Source organism: Heterocephalus glaber, unplaced genomic scaffold, assembly GCF_053883595.1.
Source record: "Heterocephalus glaber isolate CG9 unplaced genomic scaffold, H.glaber_assembly_v1.0 deba00001479, whole genome shotgun sequence".
Classification (NCBI taxonomy): Eukaryota; Metazoa; Chordata; class Mammalia; order Rodentia; family Bathyergidae; genus Heterocephalus; species Heterocephalus glaber.
The window spans coordinates 7,121,538-7,136,888 of NW_028258316.1; the positions used below are offsets into that span (position 1 = coordinate 7,121,538).

Genomic DNA, 15,351 nt, shown 5'->3' on the forward strand with positions numbered 1-15,351 from the left:
AGCTCTGCCTATATTCTGCCCCACTTCCCAGACATTGGGACCACCCCCTGATCAATCTCTCTTCCCACAGTGCCCCAACCACCACTGTGAACCTCTGCCCACTGATAAAGGTCCCCAGCCCTTCAAGCCTGCCTCTGTGCCAGGCCACTGGGGCCTGGCTGCCTAGAAATCTAGGCAGTGGAGCTTTTGGACCCTGGCTAAGGATAGTGAGCCCAGGAGTGCATGGGAGAGGGGTGGTACAGCCTGGGATTCCTATTCTGTTGCATACTGCCACTTTTGCCACTCTACCTAAACAAAATCAGACATGCGCTTTCCATGGCCTCCTAGTGTTCTGAAGATTCCCGTTCATAGTCCCCCAGAATCCCTCACCCACCTCCGCCAAACCTCCTCCAGCCCCGGAAAAGAACACTCACCATCCTTACCCAGACCTCAGCAGCCCTCCCTGGTCTTCAATACTACACTTAGGGCTCTTAATGGCTACACCTGTCATAAGTGGGAAGCATCCCACACTTGAACCCTAGGCAAGAGAAGCAGGGATAGTTCCTGTTAAGCACAGCTCCATAGCTGGCCACAAACAAAATAAGGGTGTGAGACCTTCCCCAGTTTTAGCTGTTCTCAAGTGTTCCCATGACTGTGTGGCAGGATGTCAATAAGGAAAGAACTTGGTGCCCCGCTCTTGTGGGTACAGCTGTGGATGTGGAGGTGTTTGGGCCAAGGAGCATTCTTGATGGGGCTGGACATCAGAGAGGCCTTCAGAATAATGTTGTATGCTGCTACCGCTCTCCACCCCATGTACTTCCTAGGAAAGGGAGGCCTGCACAAAGTCACCTCACCACCAGAACACTTCTGGATGACACCCAGAGATGTGATCCTGGTCAGAGTTCCAGCTGAGACTCAGGCCCAAATCCTAGGGTACAGCAGCTGTGACTCCTGTAGCTGTAATGGCCAGGATGCTTGATGGCTGGAGCAGTGTCCTGGATGCTTGAGAGGTTAGGCCGTGCTCAATATGGGGACGAGGCCACTGTGTATGTCCCAGGGGGTGACAAGAAGGTGGAGATGAGGTAGAGCTGGCAGCCTGCTCTAGGGGCCAGAACTGACTTGCACTTGAGCAACCCTGGCTTCTCCCTGACTCAAGTGAGGGGCAGTTGGGACCACAGAATGTGTGGCCACAGAAATTTAGTAAAAGGTCTCATCCAGGCCAGCTGACCAACATCGCCTGAAAGTAAGGATGTAGTGTGGGAGGAGGTCCATTCCTGCTACACTACATCTTTGAAAAAGAAGGAAAGGGCTACAAGCCGAGGATGCCTGGGAGGCAGCTCGAGAAGCTGGAAAAAAGATAAGGAAGAAGATTCTGCCCCTGGGAACCCAGAGAACACAGCTCAGTGAATCTCATTCCAACTTTGCCTTCCAAAACCAGAAGAGAATGCATGGATGCTGTTTAAGTGGGTGTTTTGGGGCTACTTGTTACAGTGTTAATAGGAAACTCATGCCTCCATCCACCCAGAAAAGCAACATGAAGACTCAGTTGTGCTGTAAGAGTTTGATTTTGAAAGGCCCAGCAGACAAATGGTTGATGGAAAGGTGCCTTACCTGGGCCAAGTTAGAAATTAGATTGGCTGCCCAAAGTGGATCCAGGATTCCAGGCATGCAGGATGAAGTGGTAACCCCAATCCACAAAGTGGGGTTTTGGCTACCAAACCCAGGTTGTCCTCTTAGCCCTGAACCTCTCTGGGTCAGGGTCAGTCCTCATCCCTCATTAGAAGTTTAACTAGAACCAAGGTTGACTTTTTCCCTGGATATGGCTCAGACTTTTGACCTTTTGTGAGCCTGGGTGTCGGATGTAGCCAGCTGGCTGGGAGGTGTGTTGAGGTTGTTTGCTTGGCAACCTCCCTATCCGCCAGCAAGGATGAAAGTTACAGTGTGTGTGTGTTTGTGGGCTGGGAAACCAGAGTTCCTTTAGAATTAAATCTACTGTCCCTGCTCCCCTTAAAAGGAAAAGAAAAAGGGAATCCTGTGTTTTGTGCACAACGGTAGAAGATCCTGCTACAGGCGGTGGGGTGCAGTGACCTGTCAGGCTCCACACAGGCCCAGCCATGTGAATCTTCTCCCAGGAAGCTGGGTTCCCAGCAACATATTCCCCCACCTCCTCTGGCCCTGCCCTGGCCTCAGAATGCGCCCACGGTTGGTCTGGACATCAGTATGGTAGGGGCAGTAATAGAAAGTGTCAACGTAGACAGGGTCTGCACCAGGCCAGGGAAGAGGGTGAGTTCCTGCTCCCAGGGTCTGGCACAGGTGCCGGGACCCAACTCTGCACACCACATACTGGAACAGGCCTCTGCTTCTGACCCACGCACATGCACCCTCCTGTCTTTGTTACCATCTCTCAGCATCCATGGGGTCCTGGTGAGCTGGGGGTGGCTGCCCCTTACACCCTTCCACGACCCTTCTGCTCCCCACCCATTTTGTGGATGCTGTTATGAGACCTGTTGCACGTGGCTGAGGGCAGGCATGAGGCTTGATCTGATTAGTTCCTCTAATGCACAGCATCCTTCTTAGGTTGTTGTACACAGTAGCCTTCTTAGATTGTCCTGGGGGTTGGCCCACCGCTGATAAGAGGAGTACAGAGTTAAGGGAGAATGAGTATGGCATTGTTCTGCCCAGGAAGGATTTCCAACAGCCAGTGGCCACAATGGTGTTAGGGAGTGTGAATTCTTATTTGCCTTGTTCCTTCTCTCTTGGCCATAACATTAGGCTAGGTTCTGGGGACAGCAGACCCTGGGAATGCTGCTGATGTGAGTCCACCCTTTGTCCATCTCTCTCCTCATGGCACAGGAGTCAATAAGTGCACATATGCAGAGCAAGGAAGCTTGTGTTTATTTGGCAGACAAGAGGGGCTTTTGTTGTGGCAAGCTGAGCAGGGGTCATCACTACACTGTTATAAGGGTCTTCCAATTCTTTCAATGGCATCGCAGGTAGTTGGGTAGGCAGATAGCAACTTGAACATAAGTTTCATGATGAACATGCAATGCCAACAGTGGAGGCAGCTAAGAGGAGACAACAGTGTAAAGATGACTGTGAGATGACTGTGGTTGTGTTGGAGGAGTAGAGGAACCAAAACAGGCCTGAGACCTCCAGGCTACCCCACCCTGGCCTGTTATCAGCCCCCTGCCCAGGCATATTCACTTCCCTTTCAGTCATCGATGCACTCCTCTGTGGGGAAAAAAGAAGATTGGCGTCAGACCAGGCAGGGCTCTGTGTATGTGTGTGAGTGTGTGTGTGTGTGTGTGTGTGTGTATAATCTTTAGCTTTCAGAATTCCTGTGCTACCCCTGGCTCACTCAGGCCCAGCTGCAAAAGATCTGGGGTTTCCATAAATATAGGGCTTAGGGATGATCTCCCCATGGCCCAGAACCAAGGCCTCCATTCTGTCTACCTACTGACTCCTGGGATATATGCACGCAGTGACTCTGACTGGTCTAGATGGACTTCCCTGCCTAGGCCAGGTCCCTTGAAAGTAAGTACATCTCCCAGCTCAGGAATCAACTAGCCCCTGCAGATGAAGGAGATGGTCCAGCACAGCACACCACCAGGTATTTAGAGTAGGTGGCCCAGGACAAAACCTAAGGATATGGAACAAATTGATGGGTGGCCAAGGACAGAAACTCAACATATGAAAAAGAGGTGCCCCAGGGTAGTGAGACTGGAGAAATTCGGTCTTTGGCCTGAAATTGTCACCTGGGCTGGTGTTAGTTGAACTGTCACAGTGAGCACTTGAGACTAGGACTCATTGACCTCAGAGTGGGAGACACTACCTCCCCAGTGGCTACATCAGGGATCTAAGTCTTGCCTTTCCCTTTTATAGTGTATAGCACCAAACCTGGACAGACCCCACATCCTGTCCCCCTCTCCCCAGCTGGACATTACCAATGGGGTCAGTGAAGATGATGTCCTCCTCAGTGAGGCCCAGAGATTTGGAAAAGTTGAGGAAGCCCTCCTTCAGTTCCAGACTCAGCTCCTTGGTTCTCCCTATGGCCAAGATATATTATGGTGAGTGCCCAAGGGAGAAAACTTCACAATTTTTTGCAAAATTTTTGGATTGGGTCTTGATATGTATATATTTCAATCTGTCCTCAAACTCCCAAATGTCCAGCCTCAGACTCCTGAGTTAGGAGAGTGAAAGGCGTGAGCCACCCCTCCCAGCTCAATATGTAATAACTGTTGAATGGTTGAATGAGGCCTCAGACCCATTTCCATGGAGGGTCTGTGGGAAAACCTCTTCCATGAAAGGGGGGTTTGAAGTAGATCAGACATTGTTCTCTTGTGTATAGGGTCCCCTCTCCCAAGGAATCTGGGTTTTGGAGGTTTGAGTTAAAGACCTACCTAAGAGGATGATTTCAATGTACACCCTGCTTTTATAAGTGGTCTTCAGGAACATGGTGGCAAACTGATCGTAGTCAGTGGCTGTCACTCTCACAGTGTAGTTCTGTATCTGATTGAAACCTGCAGCATCAAAGGCAAGGGTCATTCCTGGCCTGGTCAGGAGGAAGGTACTGTCTGTTTGCTCTGAGCCAGTGAGCAAGGGATCCTTCTCACAGTTCAGCATCTGTTCAGGGTCAGGGAAACTTGGACCCTTCTGCAATGATGTTGCATACCAGTTACAATCCCAGAGCCCCTCTCACTGAGGACTCACGTGTTATATTTTCCAAGGTGAACTGGCCAGGAAGTACAGTTGGGACAAAGGTTCTGATCCAGAGTTCACATTGCTCTTCACTGCGGATAAAGAAATGGTGGGGGTCTGGTCAGGGCCATAACACAAGCTTGGTCCTCCTGAGCTGGATGAGGTGGGCCCAGGGCTGAGGCAAGTTTCTGAAACCCCAGTCCAGCTCAGTCCATGACATTTTGTGCACCTACAGCAGGAGTCCCACCTGGCCCACCCCATGCCCATGGCCCGAAAGTCTTCTCTGAGTCTCTGCCTTGTCTGAGGCTAGACCTTCTCTCTACCACACTGTGTCCCCTTTGTTGCTAAAAGGAAATTTCCAGGCAAACAATTTTAATAAAAAAAAATTACCTAATTGGACAACTATGAGCTAACCGTGTCATTAAGCTACTATGGGTTAACTAGGTAACTATGTTCTTTATAAAATGTACCTGAATAGTCCTGACAACTTCTGTAATCTATCACCAAAGGAGTGTAATGGAATCAGAAAATCCTGCCAGAACTCTTTTCTCTGCCCCCACCCTGCTCTGCTTTGTGTAAGCTCTGCTTGCTACATTCCCATGGAAACTCCAATGAAATTAAGTCTCATAGATGTTAAAAAATGACAAAAAACTAACTGACCAAAAACTACCAATTACTCAGCTTCTGCTTCTGTACCTCCTCCTTACAACCCTATAATACTACTGGCCCGCTGATATTCTGGGCCTGACTTCTTTGGGAAAAGATCTTGGTCAGGTCCACTGGTGTAAATAAAGCTGTTTACTCCCTCCAAACCTCTGGGTGCTGTCTGTTTCAGATGTTTAGTAACATTTTTGGTTCCCTGACCATGAAACATGACCACTCTGACCACTTAGTTCACTATCCAGAGTCCAGGGTTCAGAGCAGGGACCTCTCTACATCCCCCAACAGGATGATATGCCCTCAAGATCTCTCAGAGTCCCCTTGCAGGCTTGGAGCTGGGGACCCTCGCTCAATGCTAGCAGCTCACTGGACCCACAAGGAGGAGAGGATGCAGCCTGGTTTGGTCTTCAGATAAGGTAAGACCCTCAGGGGCACCCTCGTCAGTCAGAGCTGCTCAGCAGAAGCAGAAGGAGAGCCTGATCACTTCTCATCAGCCAGGATTCTTCCCTGAAGGAAGGGGGTTGGAATGTTTAAACTCTGAATGCCTGTTGAATGAATGTGCAAAAGTCTGTAACAGACAGTGTAAGCCATAGACCATTCCATCTGTATGGCTCCATGACAAGGAAGGGAGTTCCTTTCTAAGTCACGGAGTCTGATTGGGGCCAACCTGGATTTCCATGGATGCTTCTAGAAGGACATCACAGAGGCTCAAGGGACAAGCTCCTTCTTAGTCCTGATGGTCCCAAAGTTGCCCAGAGGCATGCGGCCTCTGTGTAGACTCTCTATTGAGGATCTCCCACCCTTTGTCAGTTGCAACTCTGTTCAAAGTCACACCATATACTCGTAGGAAGACAGAATGGGTGCAAGCCAGTAAGATAAAGCCCCAGAAGCTCTGCACCTATTATGAAATTGATTGGCCAAATCTCTGTCCCAATTGACCACCTGAAGGGACTCTAGATGTTAAAACTGTCTGTCAGGTTTGGGAAAAGGTCCAAATATGCAAGTCCAAAATATGCTACCTGGGCTTGGACCTAAAAAAAAGGACTCAGACGCCTGGGCCTGGGGGGAGGGGGGAAGTAATCTGAAAGGGAACACAAGGCCTACTCCACCACCTACTGACTACTGGATATAAAGTCTCTTGGAAAAAGGCCATCTTGAACAATTCCCCTACATCATCAATACCTGGCTCAACCTCTGCCAGTCTTCCACCTTGGCTTTGTGCCCGTGCCCTGGATGACAGAAGAAACATCCTATCATTAAGATGAGTCCTCAGAGTTGCTCCAACTGTCCCCAGAGCCAATCCAGACCTCAGAAGCTTTATCCTGTCTTACCAGAGGACCTATCCCAGTCTGAGCCTGACCTGCTGCCCCCCTACCTGCTGCAGCCCCAGGCAGCTCCTCTGTCTGCCCCAGCAATATCACTGCCAGCCCAGTCCCCCATACTGCAGCCTCCTGCTTTCCTGGACTCAACCAGTTCACCTCCATCAGCACCCATTGTGCCTTCCAACCCACAGATTGTGTCCCTGGCATGCAGAGACAGTCCTATCAGTCACCATCTTTGCTCAGCCACCTAGCCCAAAGCCCCAACCCAGCTTCAGCTGCCACTCCAAACTTATCCTGGAACTCCAGGAGGCCCACCAAACCAACTGGTTTCACTGTATCATCAGCCATTCAGCAACCCTGACCTAATCATACTCCACAATATGCTGAAAAACCCCAGGCAATGGCAGATCTCCTGACATCCATCTTCCAAACTCACCAACCAACATGGGACAACTGCCAACAGCTTCTTCTGACTTTTTTCGCCACTGATAAATGTCACCACATCTTGGACAGAGGCCAAGCCTGGCTAAAGACATAGGCTCCTGCTTCCTCGGTGGATCCAGAGGACTGGGCTGCAAAAGCTCTTCCATGGGACCAACCAAACTGAGACTGCAACTCACCAGAGGGCACTGAGGCCCTGAACCAGTACCACACTGCCCTTCTTGCAGGCCTAAAGGAAGGTGGCAAAAGGCCCATCGATATGTCGAGGTTACTGCTGTCACTCAGGAACTAGACAAAAATCTGGCTAAATTTTATGAAAGACTTTGAGAGGCCTACTGGGTCCATTCTACTTTCAATTTCATCGCCCCTAAAAACCAACAGATGGTTAATGCTGCTTTTGTCACACAATCAGCCTCCAACATCAGTCAAAATATCCAAAAGCTTGACAGTTTGACTGGCATGAATGCCACTCAACTGCTTTAGACTGCTCAAAAGGTTTTTGTTAACTGAGAAAAGAAAAGAAAAGAGAAGAAAAGAAAAGAGAAGAAAAGGAAAGAAAAGAAAGAAAAGGAAAGGAAAGAGAAGAAAAGAACAACAAGGCAAGGCAGACCACTGAGCCCATCAAAAGGCCGTCTTTCTTGCCTCAGTCCTGGGAAAACCTGTTTCTGAGATCACTTGTTACCACCAGGCTTTCAAAAACAGCCAAACTCAGGCAAATTTCCAGTCCACCCAGCCTAAAGGCAGACCACATGCCTTTGCTACTGTTCATGTACATACAATGCTCTACAAAAAATGAGGACTTCTCACAGCAGAAGGAAAACAAATTAAAAATAAAAAAGACATCTCTCAACTCTTGATTGCCATGTGGAAACTCAAAAAGGTCACTGTTATTCATTGTATGGAACATCAAAAAGTAAAGGACATCATCACTCTTGGAAATCACAAGGCACATAAAGTTGCAGAATTACCTGCTGAAAGCTCCACATGAAAGGCCAATGAACTAAAACAAGACCTAGAGGTAGCTCTACATGAGGTACCCCTGACACTGACCTAACTCTCCATAGCAAACCCCTCTGTTATTCCAAGGAAGAGACTAAATGGGCACAGCAAAAAGGAACTCACCTAGAACCAAATGGCTCTTGGATTCTGCCAGACAACCGAATCATCATGCCACAAAAACTTGGCTATTCCTAGGTAAAATGCCATCATGACATCACACATGGAGGAAAGACTGCCATGATACACCTCCTAAGCCGCTACTACTATGTCCCTAAACTGGCCTCAATTTGTGCTTCTGTCTGTCAGAGATGTCAAATCTGTGCAAAGACTGAACCTTTATTGGGACCTTGGCCTCCACCTGGTATTCAACATGTAGGACCCTTCCCTTTTAAAGACATACAAGTAGACTTCTCAGAAGTCAGGCCCTGCAGGGGCTACAAATATCTCCTGGTACTTTGTGCATACTCTGGATGACCAGAGGCATTTCCCACTAAGACCTAAAAAGCAATTGAGATCTGCAGGACTTTGCTAAGAGAAATCATTCCTATATATGGACTGCCCCTGACCATAGGCAGTGGCAAGGGGCCTAGATCTGTGGCAGAAATAGGTCAAAAACTGGCTGAAGCAGCACTAAAAATCAAATGGAACCTACACACAACATATAGGTCACAGAATTGTGGAAAGGCTAAAAAAATGAATAGAACCCTAAAGTCATTTCTGACCAAATACCACCAGGAAAAATGGGCACCATGGGTAGACCTCCTCCCCATGGCCCTCCTTAAGGTTCAAAGCTCAGCAGGGTCCACAGGGTGTACACTTTTAGAGGTCTTATATGAGAGGCCACTCCCCATAATCAGAGGTCTCAAAGGAGACCTACATCAGTTGGGTAACATATCTCTACAAGAACAACTCATACAGTTGGGAAAGACTTTCTCCCAGATACACAAAGTCACATACACATTGCCCTAGAAACATGGTCTAGATAAAAGATTTTAAAAGGTAGCCTTTAACCCTTTAACCACAGCCCTTAAAGTTTCAGAAATCCAGCGGTGGATCCATCACTCTCAAGTCAAAAAGGCTAATCTGGATGACTGCTGAAAGGTCTACCTAGATGACTCAACTCCCTTAGAAATCATCCTAAAGGGACAATGCACTCAAAGCCCTGCTTCTGTCACTCCAGATGCTGACAGGTCTATGCACTGCTAATGCTTGAGGACCTTGGCCCAAAACCTCCTGTTTGGCTGCATAAACTCTATCCTTTACATCTTAATTGGTTCACCTGCTTTGTCTCAAAATGTATCAGCACTGTCAAATTTCAAATGACTTTGAGAGCTTCCCCTTCATAAATGGCCCAAGATATAAAAGAAGTCCCCTAATCCTGATAAAGATTTATCCCTGAAATAAGAAAGAGGGGGAAATGAAAGGAAATTTCCAGGCAGATGGATATTTTTAACAAAAAAAGTTAAAAATTGGACAACTATGAGTTAACTGTATTATTAAGCAACTATGGATTAACTAGGTAACTGTGCTCTTTATGAAATGTACCTGAGTAGCCTTGACAACTTCTGTAACCTATCACCAAAGGAGTGTAATGGACTCAGAAAGTCCTGCCAGAACTCTGTGCTCTCCCCTTCCCTCTCCACTGCTCTGCTTTGCATAAACTCTGCCTGCTATATTCCCAGAGAAACTCCAATGAAATTAAGCCTCATAGAGGTAAAGAAAAACATCAAATAACTAACCAACCAAAGTGCCAAATACTCAGCTTCTGCTTCTGTACCTCCTGCTTACAGCCCTATAAAACTGCTGGCCTGCTGATATTCTGGGCCTGACTTCTTTGAGAAAAGATCCTGGTCAGGTCTGCTGGTGTAAATAAAGCTGTTTACTACTGACAAACCTCTGGATGCTGTATGTTTCCAGGGTCAGATACTCTGTAACATTGCTACCATGTGCCAGCCTGGCCAACACTCAGACCCCAGCCCTGACTCCAGGTCTTATCTTGCTGCTCCCCTTTCTTATCTCTCCTGGTACTTTCCTCTGACCTTCCAGTCTGTTCGGTGCCAAACCCTGACCTAGTCCTTGGGCCACACATGACCTCTCCCCTCAGTCAACCTCACTCCTGAACCCCAGAACAATACCCTAACATGCCTACCTTCTTTGTACTCCTTACTTCATAAATGCTCCAACTCCAATCCATCCAGTGACAAGAGCCAGAGCTCACTGCAATTTTCTGACTCCCCCTTCCTTGACCTCATCTAACCCACACCTTACCTTACAGTTCTCTACACTTCCTCTGTTATGTCTGGACCCTGATCCTGGCCTTTGCAGGATCCCTTACCTCAGAGTAATTGCCCCAGAGATTGGCCTGTGAGCACTCCCACCTGGCTGCTCATCAGCCCCAGATCTGGTTCCCATGCTGATATCTGGCTGCTTTGCAGCCCCCTATGGTGAGGCTCTCTGACTCAGAGTCCACCAGCCCTGCTAGCATCCTGAACTTCTTTTTTATTTTTTTTTATGTGGCACTATTGGTAGCAGGTATTGCACCCTTGAACCTCACATTGAGCTATTTCCCCAGCCTTTTATTTTGTATTTGACACGGGGTCTCACTAAGTTGTCCAGGTTGGCTGCAAATTACCAATTATCCTGCCCCCTCTCTGGAACTGAGCCTGCTAGGCATACGTGAAGGTTGGCACCTTTATGGTCACTTCATTGAAAGGCCCAGATGGAGGCCTTGTGTAAGGTCCCAGGCTGGACCCAGTGTCCCTCCCCACCCTCTGGGACACCCTACCCTCTCTCTTGTTTCTAATTTGCTCTGGAGCCACCCATGAAGGTTGTTGCAAGGGAGGGAAGGAGAGAAGAAAGGATGGAGGCAGAAAGACTGGTTCAGTGCAGATGAATGACCCCTTGGCTATGACATTGTTTAGCCTCTCAGAGTCCCAGGAGGTGGTCACTTTACCTGAACATTCTGGAGGTGACATTGTAGCTGTGGTCATCTTTCAGCTCAAAGATGGTGCTGTACATGTGCACATGGGTTAAGTTTTCAAACCGTATTGCATTGTCTGCTACAGCTATGGTGTACCACTTCCCCTGGAACTGAAAGTGGGAGTTGATGACAGACAAAGTGCAGTAATAGCCCCAGAGATACCCTGCCACCCTGTCTTTCTGGTTCCTCTTGACAGGTCTCTACTGGGGATGGGGCTGCACTGAGAAGCCAGAAGTTTATGGAACCCCTCAGGCCAAGAGGGAATCTGAATGAAAATTTTGCCCTGAACAGTGAGGGATCAAGTGGCACAGGGTAAGTGGCTGAGGGACTTTCCAGAGCCTCAGTTTCCTCCTCTGTGTGCAAGGACTGATGATGCCCCACATGGCATGCACTGTGCCTGGACACCCTGAGTCCTATTCTTCCCACCCAACACTGCCTCTGAGTCACTTGGCCTATTTTCATTGTGCTCCTTGTGTCCCTGTCTCCCAACCTTATCTGCAGGTGCCTTTCCAGAGACTTACCTGGTCATCCTGGAAGTCTGATTGCACTGGAACCTTGTACATAGGTATATTCAGGGGCACAGCTAGAGGGGGATCCTGGGCTTGGGTTTGCAGGATCCCCAGCAAGGTGAGGCTTAGACACAGGAGACACAGGGCCATGGCTTCTGTGTAGGTGTTGGGCTGGCAGGTGTTGAAGAAGAGGAGCGCTGAGAAACCCAACCTGGGGAACTATTTATGGACCACCTCACTTCGGCCCTCCCTAGAGTGGGCTGATCAATCCTTTGCTAAATGCATGAAGGCTGACTAATTGCCTGCACTTCCTTTGAAAACACATGATAAGATATCTTCTCATCCCCCTATCAGACATGTGCAAGGTACTGAGAGGGTAAGGTGCCAGGGGACATTCCCAGATCTTCATAGTGCTGGAGGGAAATATTTCCATCTCTATGCTCATTGAGCCTTTTCCCTTCATCTGATTGTCCTTTCTATGGGTCAGTAGCATGGGTACAGAGAAACTATCATTTCAGACCTCATGGGCCCAGGGAGGAGGATTCTGTGGAAGGCCCCTTCCCTGCATCCTGTATCCTCCCAGTATCCTCCCTCTATTCCAAAAGCAGGGAATGCCCCATCACAGTGTCACTCATCTGCTATCACAAACTTTAGAGACTGAGGCAGGAGAATCACTGTGAGTTCTGGGACAGCCTGAGATATATAGAATATTCAAGAATAGCCTGAGTCAGCCAGGGTCCCACCCCAATGCCAGTGGCTTGGGCACACAGGCCCAAGACAAGGGCTTCCTAAAAAAGAGCTTCACAGGAACACAAACAACAGCCAGAGGCTCACCCAAATAGCATCGGTAACTGTGCAGAGACCCTAGTCAGAAGCCTGCTCAGATACCAGGGTCTGGTGCACAGACCCCAGCCAAAGGACCTACCAGAAAACAACTACACAGGGGGGCAGGCCCAAACCAGAAGCATGCCAAGTGTGTACCCTTCCAAGTGTGTACAGGTGCCAGCCAGAAGCCTGCCCAGACAACAGGTCACCTCAGAGATTCAGAAGGCAACATTTCTAAACTCAGGAATTGGTCCACTAGTAGACAGCAGAGAAAAGGCCACTCAGTGGCTTGCTGAGAATTGAAGACCACTGGAAGAGCAAAAAATTGCCTCAACAAAGGCACAGCAGGCTGCATCTGTTAAAAAATGAGAAGACGTGTAAACAATTCTCAAAACCAAACTTCCAGATCACCTAAGGCAACCCCAAAGGGAAATGAGATGGAACAATCTGATACTCAACCACCTGGACTCCCTGAACTGGCAAGGAAAGAGGATCTGTGAAAAATGAAATCGTACATAATTTCTAAAAAAAACAAAGATTGTACCCATAGTGCAAGACATGATTAATAACTCTAGAGTAGACATAGATTAAAAAAAAATAGAGGAGCTGAGGAACATGATGGAATCCCAACATAAGAAACAAATAAAATCCATAAAAAAGATGCAAACAGATTTCCAGAGGATTCAAAACTCCATTGAAAGTTTACATAGCAGAACAAGCAAATGTGAGCAAAGAACTTCAGATATAGAACATAGGATTGCAATTAGTGACCAAGAAAGGAAAAATTTCTTTAAAAATAGTAAGGGACCATGATAAATCAATCCAGCAGCTGCTAGATGACACAAAGAAGAATAACACGAGACTGATCAGGGTCAATGAAGAAACAAGAGAGAGTGCAGATGACATAAAAAACCTGTTCACAGAAGTAATGGCAGAAAACTACCCAAGGAGGGGGAAAGAATTGACATACAGATAATTGAGGAATATAGAACTCCAACTAGCCATGATCAAAGAAATCTACACATAGTCATATAATATTTAAGATTCCAGAAACCCAACAGAAGAACAAAATTCTACAAGCAGTTAGAGAAAACAAACAAATCACATACAAAGGAAAGCCCATCAGAATCAGCAAATTTCTCAACACAAACCTTCAAGGCAGAAGAGCTTGGAGTGATGTATTTTAACCCCTAAAGGAAAACAACCTCCAACTCAGATTGATGTACCCTACAAAACTATCTTTCAAAATTGAGGAAGAAATAAGATATTTTCATGACAAAGAGCACCTGAGGAACTTCATGAATACCAAACCAGCACACCAAAAATTTTAGACAATGTCCTAGGAAAATACAATGAGGATCACAACCTTAGGAAGCCCAGCAGAATGAATCCATCAGGCACAACAAGAAATTAAATGAAAAGGGGGAGAATCCAACAAAAAGAAAAAGGCATGACAAGGATAAATCAATACATATCAATTATAACCATCAATGTTAATGGTCTCTATTCACCAATCAAAAGAAATAGATGGGCGCTGGGGATTTAGCTCAGTGGTTCTACCACCTGTCTCAAAAACACAAGGTCCTGAGTTCAATCCCCACTACAAAAAAATTTTTTAAACTAAAAAGAAATAGATGGGCAGAATGGGTCAAGAAGCAAGATCCAACATACAAGGAACACACTTAATTCAAAAAGAAACTCATAGACTGAAAGTTAAAGGATAGAAAAAAATACTCCATGCAACAAAAACCCAAAAATAAGCAGGAGTAGCTATCCTCTTTGCAGATCAAATGGATTTGAAACCAACACTGATTAAGAGAGACAAAGAATGAAAATACATCTTTGTAAAGGGAACAATCAAAGAGGAGGAGATGACAATCATAAATATGTATCACCAAACACTAGTGTGTCCAACTATATAAAACAAATATTAATGGACATGAAAAACCAAATGAAGGGAAAGGAAAAATTATGAGAAAAGAAAAAAAATGGAAACAAAGTCTGTGTAAATAGGGAAGGGTGGAGGGGGTGAAGGGTGCACAGATAATGGCAAAAAATAAGAACCAAGATACATCATGTACAGGTACAAGCACCCAATGATAAACGTAAACATATTGTATACCTACAATGTACCAAAAAAAGAATTTAAGCAAAAAAACCCAAATGAACACTAGTACAATAGTAGTAGGGGACCTCAATACCCCGCTGTCACAAATAGATCAACTAGACAAAAAATTAAAAAGAAAACAAAATACTAGAACTCAAACTCTTGAACAAATGAACTTAACAGATATTTATAGAGTGTTCCAACCCACAAAATCAGAATACATGTTGTTCTTTTCAGCTTCATATGGGTCATTCTTCAAAACTGACTACATACTTGCACATAGAACATGTTTAAGTAAGTACAAAGGAATTGAAGTTATCCCCTGTATATTATCAGAACATAGTGTGATGAAACTGGAGATCAATTGTAAAAGAAACTGCAAGAAATTCATAAACACATAGAAATTGAACAACACAGTTCTAAATAAGCAATGGGTCACAGAGGAAATTAAAGAAGAAATCAGAGGGTTTCTACAATTAAATGACAATGTCAGTACAACATATCAGAATCTATGGAACACAATGAAAGCAGTCTTACAAGGAAAATTCATAGCAGTGAATACTCAGAGCAGTGAATAGGAAAACAGAGTGAGTTCAATTAAACAATCTGATGCTGAACCTCAAGCTTCAAGGAAAATAAGAGCAGAACAAACCCAAAGTTCATACAAGGGAGAAAATTATAAAAATCAGAGCAGAAATCAATGCAATGGGGACTAAGCGAATGATACAAAAAAATCAATGAAGCCAAGAATTGCTTCTTCGAAAGAATAAACAAAATTGACAGACCCTTAGCCAAACTTGTCAATCAAAGGAAAGAAAAGGCCAAAATCCA

The 15,351-nt window shown here is 46.3% G+C and overlaps 1 protein-coding gene across 1 annotated transcript; it reads right to left on the reverse strand.

The window, feature by feature from the left end:
• Positions 1 to 3,190: 3,190 nt before the first annotated feature.
• On the reverse strand, positions 3,191 to 11,738 carry LOC147826063 (neutrophil gelatinase-associated lipocalin-like). The gene is made up of 6 exons (XM_087183381.1): positions 11,601 to 11,738; positions 11,053 to 11,189; positions 4,690 to 4,769; positions 4,380 to 4,499; positions 3,924 to 4,025; positions 3,191 to 3,210 (listed from the first exon to the last, which is right to left on the reverse strand). The coding sequence occupies exons 1-6, from the start codon at positions 11,736 to 11,738 to the stop codon at positions 3,191 to 3,193; spliced, it is 597 nt and encodes a 198-aa protein (XP_087039507.1).
• Positions 11,739 to 15,351: the final 3,613 nt, after the last annotated feature.

Excerpts from the sequence above, each read along its gene's own strand:
- LOC147826063 (XM_087183381.1), bottom strand. The coding sequence starts at position 11,738 with ATGGCCCTGTGTCTCCTGTGTCTAAGCCTCACCTTGCTGGGGATCCTG. Across the intron at positions 11,190-11,600 it reads CAGACTTCCAGGATGACCAG|TTCCAGGGGAAGTGGTACAC; the intron begins GTAAGTCTCTGG and ends TCCCACTTTCAG. Across the intron at positions 4,026-4,379 it reads CATTGAAATCATCCTCTTAG|GGAGAACCAAGGAGCTGAGT; the intron begins GTAGGTCTTTAA and ends TCTTGGCCATAG.